At 46.3% G+C, this 10,537-nt stretch overlaps 1 protein-coding gene across 1 annotated transcript; it reads left to right on the plus strand.

The window, feature by feature from the left end:
• The first annotated feature begins 81 nt into the window (after positions 1-81).
• TSN (translin) lies at positions 82-8,503 on the plus strand. Its single transcript, XM_055811924.1, has 6 exons — positions 82-316; positions 394-487; positions 4,787-4,883; positions 5,707-5,822; positions 6,513-6,592; positions 6,965-8,503. Exons 1-6 carry the CDS (start codon positions 251-253, stop codon positions 7,199-7,201), a joined length of 690 nt encoding a protein of 229 aa, XP_055667899.1. The 5' UTR covers positions 82-250; the 3' UTR covers positions 7,202-8,503.
• The last annotated feature ends 2,034 nt before the right edge of the window (positions 8,504-10,537 follow it).

The raw sequence follows: 10,537 nt of genomic DNA on the forward strand, positions 1-10,537 counted from the left end.
CAGCCGCGGGGCCTGGCACCGCCACCACGCAGCGGGGCCAGCGCGGCCCCCCGGGGCGGGCTCTGAGGCGCGGAGCCCCCCCGCTGGGGCGAGCAGCTCCCCGCGGGCACCCGCCGGCGCCGCCAACCTCCCGGCTCCTCTGGCCGCTGCGGCGCGGCGCGGTCAGGCGCGGCACGGGCAGCCCCGCGCCGGCGGCGGCGAAGGCCACCTGCGGGCGCGAAAGGCCCCGGGGGCGGGAGGCGGTGGCACCATGTCGGTGAGCGACATGTTCATCGCGCTGCAGGGCGTCCTCACCGCCGACCAGGACATCCGCGAGGTGGGCGCGGGGCCGGGCCGGGCCGGGGGGGCGCGGGGCGGGGCAGTGCCGCGCCTGACGGCGGCCTGTGCCCGCAGGAGATCCGGAAGGTGGTGCAGGCGCTGGAGCAGACGGCCCGGGAGATCCTGACGCTGCTGCAGGGCGTGCACCAGGGAGACGGCTTCCAGGCCAGTGAGTCCCGCACGGCTGCCCGCCAGCCGCCGCCGCCGGCGCCGCGCTCCGCTTCCCGGGGGGGCGGCGGTGGCGGCGGGCGGGTCCCCCCTCAGCGCCCTCACGGGCGCCCCTTTGCCGCGGGTCGGGGGGGAGGCGGGCGCGGTGCCCGGCGCGGGACGCTCGCAGGCCGCCGGTGGCAGGGGCTGCTATCCCCGGGACGCTCGCAGGCCGCCGGTGGCAGGGGCTGCTATCCCCGGGGCGCTCGCAGGCCGCCGGTGGCGGGGGCTGCTATCCCCGGGGCGCTCGCAGGCCGCCGGTGGCAGGGGCTGCTATCCCCGGGGCGCGCTGCGTGGTCCCTCCCTCCCCTCCCCAGCCTGGCACATCGCTGTCCCGGCACAGGGGTGTTCTTTCCACAGGTGTTCGCTTCCTAGGTCGTCGAACTGGCCCGCAGGCTTTCCTCTAAGCGACTCGATGTAGAGCTTTACATTCTGCTAATTTTACCATTACCTGCTGGGCCTTTGTAGCCCTTTCCGCATCTCATCACCCCGTCTCCCAAAAAGACGTGATCCCCAGTGCCTTAGGGGGGGTGTTCAGGTTGAAGGGGGGAAGCTTTCGTCTGGTTTGTACGAGACTGACTCTGTGTGCATGTACGCATATATAAAAATCTGCTTAGTGTGGCAAAATATAAAGGGAATTTGCAAAGGCTGATAAAGCAGAACCTGTCCTCGTACATTTGAGCAGCAGCTGGCATTGTTCGGCTGTTTTTGAGGTTTGGGTTGTAGCTAGCCTGGTTCCTTGCTTTCAGCCCAAATTTGTTTAAGATGTCAGACATGATGTGTCTGGGCTAAACAATTTCCTCTGGGCCATGAGAACAGCACTATAGAGCTAGATGTCAAATCTGCAGCTTCTGATCCCTTGTCCCCATTTTTCAACTTACTGGGGAAACTAGTGGAATAAACAGCTTTTGCCCTTAAATGTGCAACTTGAAAGCTATTTTTTTCAAGTCAATGAGTATCTCCTGAGAAGAAGCAACCAGTCTGACTTTCCTGAAGGGTCTTGAGAGGAATTTGGGAAAGGGAGAAATCTGCAGGCCACCCTCTGAAGGTGAATAGAAGACTAAATTTTATCAGGTGCTGTTTTATTCACCTGTAGAGCTGACTGGTTGTTACCAGCCTGATGCTGTTTGCCAGCACATTCATGCTAGAGCTGGAGGCCTGGGAATTCTCTGGCCTCTGAGAGGGTCAAGCAATGTACAACACCTGAGATTTGACCTTTGTGGACAAGTGCAGCTTCCATCTGCGTAGGAAATCTGGCAGTGCTAAAAAATAAAACTACTGATCGGTTAATTTACACGGCATGCGCTCATTTTTCTAAGCTGAGTAAACCTGTGGGTGTTGTGACAGTTTTTTTGTCTGGATATCAACTTCAGGGGCTGCTTTCCAGCATTTAATGGTAGAGACCACTGTGCAGCTCAGTGTATTTTCACTTGATTTTTAATTCCTGGAGAGAGCTGCTCCTGGAACTTGCAGAGTCTGAGAAAAGATTTGTAATAGTTAAAGTGGGAAAAAAACCCCCAAACCCCACAACAAAAAAACACACACACCCCCACACCAGTAAAAAAAAACCCAGACCTCAGCTTATAATTCTTGCTATGCTAATGAATATATGTATAATAGGTTAGGAATTAACTCATGATAGTAGTTCTGTCAGTTTGTCATTGATTACAAGCATAATAAAGTCAATAAACATTTAGATTAATAAAGGTTTACCGCAAAATAATACAATGCAGGGTAACAGAAGGATTGTTAGGGGGATAAATAGCACTTACCAGATGTCCTGTGTTCAGACTACATTTTTGTTTCGCAACGGTTGTGGTTCTGCCAGTGTAGTGCGCTTAAATGGCTGTTGGGCTTAGTACCGCATCTTGTTCTTTGAGTCAGTATCACATTTTTACTAAGAAACTAGAATATTTCTTCCTTGGTAGATGGATAAACAATGCCTCTTGTAACTATGAAAGGGAGGATTATTCATTGCAACAGAGTTCTGGCTAGACAGCCTTATATTTATTTGTTCCAAGATGTAAGTAAAATTATTAACACTATTAATAGACTATATTGAGCTATAAAAACATTACATTATAAATAAACTATATAAACTAGTAACTAATTAAAAAAGCAAAAATACTATTAATTATTACAAGGTCACAGGTGACATAGTAATTAATGATACTTAGTGACTGCAGCTGTATTGCTGTCGATGGTTTAGGCTGCTGCTGCCGCCACCAGAAGCTGTACTGCTTCTTGTGGCCTGTCCCTCATGCCAGTATAAGTGGAAGATGACTTTTTCTCCCACAGCCTGCTGGCTGATCCTTTGTAATTATTCTTGCATCATCAATTGAGGCAGAGTGATGAAAACTCGAGGAGACAACAGAGGGCTGGTGAAAACAGGGAAGGGATTTGCACCAGACTGAGCAATACATTCTACCAAAGAAAAGGCTGAGGGGCGCCGCGAGCTCTGTTAGAACGACAGGCAGCTGGAAGTTCGACGGAGGGCTGTTTCCTGTCCTTGAATGCCAGTCAGTGGTATTTAAAATCTTATCTTGCACAATGTCTTTCCTTTGTTCTCTGGGAACTTAAAGTACCTCTTGGTTAAACCTGTTGAGTTTTTCATCTAACCTCTCCTACTGTGGGGCAGCCACCTACAACCGACAACAGCCGTGTCACAGTGCCAGCTCCTCTGTGTTCTCTCTCTGCGCTGAGCGTGAGACTGTTTAGCTGTGGGGTAAGCACTTTCAGCCCCAGCCTTTATTCAGTTCTAGGGAAGGGAAGGAAAACCAGCAAAGCCTTAGGCCAGCAGCCTCCCAAAGAGGGTTGGAGGATCTCTCTTTCAGCTTCCTCTGCTCCCTGTCCAAAGTGGAGTTTGAGAACTGCTCAGGAAGCTCTTCAGGGCAGTGTGTGCTGCAGCCTGCTGTCAGCTGATGTGAGTCTGAGTGACAGGTAGGGTCTTTGGAGGCTGAAAGTCAACGAGTATGTCTTTGCTCTCAAAACACATTGTGTCAAGTTTAGCAAAACATCACTGGTGGTATCTGAGGAGGGACAAGGATAGTTTGAAGTTGGGAGGTTATATGTGTATTGTTGGGCGCTGTTGTCTGAAATTTTGCAGTAAAGATTTTTATTTTTTTTTTGCCACAGGTTCTTTTGACAGAAACCAAAATACAAATTTATTCCTTACTTTGTCCCCAACTGCCACACGACAGATTACACAACTGAGGCAGGCACCATAGTTTGAGGATGGTGGTGTTGTGAACAAAGGGCAGTTGTCAGTGAACTTCACACATTTCTTTCATTCCAGCTGCCACGTGGAGCACTTTCACCTTCTGCTTCCTGAAGCTTTTAATTTTAAATACCCTCCCTCTTTTTTTTTTTTAACAGAAAATATGTCTTATTAATTGAAAGAAGTTTTTGTAACACACTGAAGTAACTCCTAGTAGGGCTTTTTTGATAAAAAGCATTCATTGCAGCTTTCAGATTTAGCTTCTATGCATCTTGTTGAAGTAATCCTAACTTCTGTACTCAAGATGCAGGAGAGCCTGTCGGGTTGATCTTCTGCCTTCCTTGGGCCACGACCAGGATTTCTGAGAAGGCTGCAGTTAAGAAATGCTGGTTTGATGAGTTCTGTGGGCGCTGGTGCTGTGGGCGCAGTGTGGCTGTAACTCGCGTTAGTGAACAGGAGGTGGCAGTGGGTGGTGCAAAACAAGAGACCGTTTCTCCGCAGAAGGGTAACGTACATTGGACCGGCTGCAATCCCTTTTCTTCAAATACATCATTTGAAAGCAGGAAATGCAGTCTCCTCAAGGGATGTTTTGCCTCATCTAACCTAACTGATCAATAAGAAGAAAGTACCGTAAGATTTTAAAATGGAGAAAGAAAAGTTGCTTTTCCTTTGACTGTACAAGTCCGTTCCTAGTGTTTTCTTCTGTCAGTGTCCATTACAGAATGGGTTCTTCATCCATGACGTAAGTTTTACAGCAGCAGTAATTAGTCATGATTAGCAGTGATTCTTAAATAACACTGGGGTGTTTTGGCCCAAGTTTGGAACTAAGGACGAGAGCAGATTAGACAGCCCAGGCCTCGGGACTATTTCTCCTCTACCTGTGTGACTTGTGGTGCAGCAATGAGTGTTTCTTAGATAGTCTGCTGACATTTGGGATCAATCTTGGACAAGAAAAGGTTGTAAGTAGCGCTGTCTACGCTAGAATACTGTTTATAAACCCCTGTTCTCTGTCAAGTACTGAATGTTGCACTGTTTCTTTTTCAGTACCAAAGAAATGTCAGAAGGCTCGTGAACACTTCAGTACAGTGAGAACGCAGCTGGAATCTCTGAAGACCAAGTTTCCTGCTGATCAGTATTACAGGTGTGCAGGATCACACACAGCTAGACATGGATATGGGAGCTGCCTGGGCATATTTGGCATCATTACTGGGGAAGAATGATTTAAAGATTTATGGGCCAAATGCCTCTTTCTGTTTGAAAAGTAAATCATGGTAGAGAGGTGTGAGGTTTTTACCAGCATAGATAAAAAAAATAAATGGAGCGTTTGAGCAAAAGCATAATTTTTCACTAAAAATATCCAGTATTAAATTCTTTTTCAATAAGCTTTTTAAAAAAAGAAAGCAAAGTTTAAGAAATCAGCGTTCTATTGGAGCCACCCTTGTTTCTGGGAGCAGAGCATTTGCTACTCCATTAATTTCAGTGAAGTTGCTAGGTTTGGGGCATTTCTGAAAACAGAGCTCTAAATCTGTCATGAAATGGCTGTTTGGCATTGCAGATACTAAATGAAGTTGTCACCTTTGTGTTTTGTTGTTGCCAGGAGGGGACGATGTCTAGCAACATTCCAAAGAATAAGAATCTTGTCAGCTCAAATCTGCTGAGGGAAGATGGGAGGGAAAGCCCTGATTGTCTTGTGGGTGGGACAACCTGAAAAACTCCATGAACTTGAGTAGGTGTGTGAGAGGTGCAAGCAAATACTAATGTCCAGTGTAGTATCCTGGGGGGTGAAGTTATGGAGTACCGAAGAGGTGACTTGAAGCTGGTGGTGTTTTGATAAGCAAAAAATACTATGAAGTGCAATGCATAAAGGTGGAAAATGTAATGTATACATAATGTATGCTTGTTGCCTGGCTCTCCAGTAATAGATGTTACTTACTTACACTTTGCCTTGGTGTGTTCTTCAACAGATTTCATGAGCACTGGAGGTTTGTGCTTCAGCGGTTGGTGTTTCTGGCAGCATTTCTAGTCTACTTGGAGTCAGAAACGTTAGTGACCCGAGAAGCTGTTGCAGAAATACTTGGGAGTAAGTTAATATTGTAACTGAAGAGAAATGTGACTGTTTCAGACACTGTAGCTTTCAGAGGTATAGAGAAACAGCAGAACTTCATTTCTTACCAAGAAATAGGTTACAAAATCTGGTATTTGTTTTCATTATATGAACAACAAATTCTTTTAGAAGATGGAAATCAGCAAATCTAATGTGAACAAAAGTACTTATTCATTAATGAGTTTTTCATCAGTGAAGATTATTCATTCAAATTGCGTAAATCTACCAAAAGAATAATACAAAAATGAGAGCTTATTTTCCCCACTTTTTGTTTTTGGTGTTTAAGAAGTGTGGAAAACAGATTAAATTCTCATGCTGTAAGAGAATTGTGTCCTCACAGAGCAAAGAATTTGAAAAAAATTAGGAAAATATTTTTCTAAAGATGACTACAAATCCTTCTCCTGTATATTGATGTAAATTCAGTTATGCTGTTGGATCAATTGTAACCTGTTGCACATCCAGTTGAGGATACACAAGATGCTAAATCAAAATGCTGAGAAGAGGCAGTAATCACATCACATACAGGAAAAGGCTGACTTTTATTTTGTAATAATATTTCATAAATTTGATATTTCATATTAGCTCCAGTAAACAAATGCAATTTTAACTCACTGGATTTTGCTCATGTGCAGTACCACCTGAGTACCACTCTGTTTTTCATCTTAGTTGAAGCTGAGCGAGAGCGGGGCTTTCACCTGGACATTGAAGACTATCTTTCTGGTGTATTAACACTCGCCAGTGAGCTGGTAAGGAAGATATTAATGCATATATTTGGGTTAAAACTGACCTGAAAAAAAAGTGTTTTCTGACTTTCCCAAGTTGTTCCTGGAAGTTACGATACATGCCTTAATCTGAACTTCTAGCAAACTGCCTCTCTGTGTGCCAGAGTTGTTCCTTGCTGATATTTTAAGATTTAACTATCACTTGGTTAAAAATCCAGGATTATGGTCAACAAAAAGGTAGATCTAAGTATAAGTAGCCTGACTGCGTGGAACAAAACGGCTTCATTTGGTAAAGTAACTGATGAGAATAGTGACATGATTGGGGTGGGTTCCTCTGCTGATACTCTCCTGTGTGCTTCCTCTCATTCCTTCTCGCTTCCGCTCTTCCCTTTTTAGTCCAGACTGGCAGTGAACAGTGTCACAGCTGGTGACTATTCTCGCCCTCTCCGCATCTCCACTTTTATCAACGAGCTGGATTCTGGCTTCCGTCTCCTCAACCTGAAGAATGACTCTCTGAGGAAACGTTACGATGGCCTGAAATACGATGTCAAGAAAATTGAGGAAGTGGTTTACGATTTGTCCATCAGAGGACTCAATAAGGAGGCAACGGTTGCTGTGGGTGGAGAGAAATGAAGGATGCTCATTTTAACAGCATCATTGATTACCTCAGATGGTTGCCAATTTAGGAAGCGTGTTAGTGAAACCTTCCTACAGTAGTTTAGAAGAACTGCAGCTGAAAGCTGCTCTCTATTTTCTTACAAAAGCTGTTGTACGGGTGTTAGATCTCAAAATGTTTTGTTAAATCATGTCTAGATTAGGGGAGGAGGCTCTCTGTTTCCAGTGGAATTCCTCTGTTAAAACACATGGTGCCATTCAGTGCACAGCAGCAATAGTAGTCACTGACTCCCATGAGGTGGAATTCTCTGTAGTTCTGTAGCGTTGCTTCACTGCTCTGGCAGCAATGTGCTTCAGCTGTCTCTGCCCACACACCTTTAAAGATGTGTGCTCACTGCAGATACATGTGATGTTTTAAAAACCACAGTGTGTAAATAGGTATACATTTTTTTAAGACACTGATCGTTATTTTTTTGCCTTTTTGTTTCTTAAAATGGCTTCTGTTAACATATGCCCCCCTTTACTGAGAAATTAGTGAAAATATTCCTGAGAATGTCTCCATTGGAACTAGTGTATTGCACTCGGGCACATCTCTCTCTCTCTTTCTGTCGTGTTGTTTTCCTTCCCTCCAAGGTTTCTGTTACCAGGGGGAGCAAGTTTTTCTCAAACATCTGCTTTCACTGGCTGGTATTTGTTTTACTGACATAAGTAAATGCTGAGTTTTAATATAGTCATTTGCCTTGAGAACTCAGTGTAACCAGTTTTTTTTTTTTTTAACTACACGGTTTCCAAATAGAGAAGTGCTAACTGATAAACTGCAGGTAGAGCCTGAGTAGCCATACTGCATCTGTGCTCTGGGGTTAAAAAAAAAACCAAAACCCACACCAAAACTATAGCTCATGTTGTAAAATGTTTGTATCTTCAGAAAATGGGAAAGTACTACCTTCAGGTACTTTGCATGTAAGATGTCTGCAAACACCAACCACCCCTTTCGTTTGTGGAAATGGACAGACTCATACCTCCCAGTCTGTGTGGTCTCTTGTCCTAAATGACTGAGTTTTGCCATTCTTCTCCTTCTGCTGGTGTGGGAGGGTTAAGGAGAAAAACTGACTTCTTTAGGAGGACAAGTATTTCCAGAGGATGAACGCGGATAGTCATGATTATGTGGGGTCTGTTAGTGTTTCTTTTTTTTTTTCTTTTCTTTTTTTTTTTTTTTGTGTAGCAAAATTTACCAGTGTTTCAGTTAGGGTTTGGTTTTTTTTATTGGAAGAAAATGGTTTCTTTGTTACTTTGGCCAATAAAAGCTGTTCTTTGATTTTGGCCATTTGTTAACTGCCTGTTGTCTGGTTATGTGTTGTTACTTGCTTTCCTTCCTGGAAGCCTACTCTGAAATACTAGAATTCAAGTTCAGACAATAACAGAATTCCTCGCTTTGGCTATGTGCTGTCCAATGGTGTGCTCTTACCCACTCACTGGTGAGTGGAGCCTAAGTCAAGCCACAGATTTTATGTTTTAATTTTGAGCAGCTTCAAGTAAAACAGGAGAGGTATGGAGGAGTTTGTTGTTACCAAATCCAAGATGTGGCACGGTTCACCTTCTGAGCATCTCAGTCTTTCATGTTCGTCCTCACCCTTTGTATCTTACGTCACATAACATAGGTAGATGGTAATATTCCTCTTTCACAACTGAAGAAAATGAGGGTGTAACTTCTGAGCCCCATGGCAATGACAGCTTTCAAAGTAGTTCTTTGTTCTTGCCCTGTGCCACTGTTTGCTGCTTTCTTGCTTTAACCCTGGGGAGGTGGGAGGAAGGAAGGACCTTAAGCCAGTTCTACTGCCAAAACCAGATATTTAGGGTGAAACAACATCCTAAGGCTCCGAGACACAGCCGTGCAGACCAAGGTCACGCAGGAAATCTGGGAGCGGGGTATTAGAGAAAGGTTTCCTGAGCAGCAGTCTGGTGTCTCTCGGGTTGGAGGACTCCTGGCATGTGGACAGGGACATGAGGCCACGTGGCAGGGTAGGTTTCTGGTTGCAGGGCAGGTGTTTGCTAAGGCTTTGCACTGGCTTAAGTCCCAGATGCTGTGGTTGCTTTTGGTCATGCAACAGGTCTGCTTCCTGACCTTCCTGACGTGGGATCCCATGTGCCTGATGCGGCTTTTCAGCAGATCCTAATCTGCCAGCTCTTGCATCCTGGGAGGTTTCCAAGAGCTGGCGGAGATACAGCAGTGCTGTGCCACAGGCACAGAGGTGCGGATACTGTGGGAGGGACAACTGGAAGGGCAAGTATCTTGGGGCTTCCAAAGTCTGCAGGGTGTGGTGTCCTTTTGTGCAAGGCTCTGTGAAGAGCAAGCGCCTCAGAAAGAGATGCTGCAGTGTTGTGTTCCTGGAGGGTGTTTAGCAGACACCTCGTTCTTTCTGGTTCCTGGCTCTTGGGAGAGCCTAGCATCTTCCTCTGGAAAAGCATCATTTGCAAGAGCTAGTGCATGCCCAAGCCAGGTCTGTGGAAGGGAAGCTTCTGCACAGAGGTAGCCTGCAGGACCTCGTGGCCTTGATTGTGAATGCGTGTTACTCTGGTCCTAAATGATACCTTGTGTTTCTGTCCCACAGCTGGGAGCAGAGGGAAGAAAGGAAGGAAAGCCCAGAAGGACTTGGGGGGGGGGGGGGGGGGGGGGTGTAGGTGTAGGGGGGTGGCCTCTCTTCTCTGACCCTTCCCTTTCACGGGGGTAATGGGAGGAGGTTAGCCAGCGGGGAATGGCAGTGAGAGACAGCTCTGAGGACTGCAGAAGCTTGATGGCTCATGGTGAATTAGATGCCCTTGAACTCTGAACAAGTAACTCCTGTTGGTACTGAATGGACTGTGCAGCGTGTGCCAGCAGCTGGGAGGGGAGTGAGTCAGCGCAGGAGCTCTGGAGAGTGACTCAACAGCCAGCGCAGCTGTTCTCTGAGCCACTTCAGCCTGAGCACTCTCTTGGATCATCTTTGTATTCGCTCACTGGTTCGGGTTTTTTTTTTTCCCCTATCATGATGTCATTTGTGCGGGTTTTCTTTCAGTAAAAAGTGCACTTGAACAGTTGATTAACTGCTCTTTATTTATAACACTGCCTGTTCAACCCCTGCAGATCAATGGAAGTGCTGACCTGAAGCCGTTGGGGAAATAGGGGTGAGCAGAGCTCCGCGGCACAGGATGCAGAGCAGACCTTGGGGCTGGCTGTTGAACCAGGCTCTGTCTGCTGGAATTGATTAACCGCAGCCAGAGTCCAGCCACCTCTTTAAACTGGCACTTGTTGAAGGACAGGTTATCACCTCCAGACTGCCCTTTTCTGGTGCCAGCGCACGTCTTTGTGCAGTGAGC

This window comes from Falco peregrinus, chromosome 8 (genome assembly GCF_023634155.1).
Source record: "Falco peregrinus isolate bFalPer1 chromosome 8, bFalPer1.pri, whole genome shotgun sequence".
NCBI classification, from domain to species: Eukaryota; Metazoa; Chordata; class Aves; order Falconiformes; family Falconidae; genus Falco; species Falco peregrinus.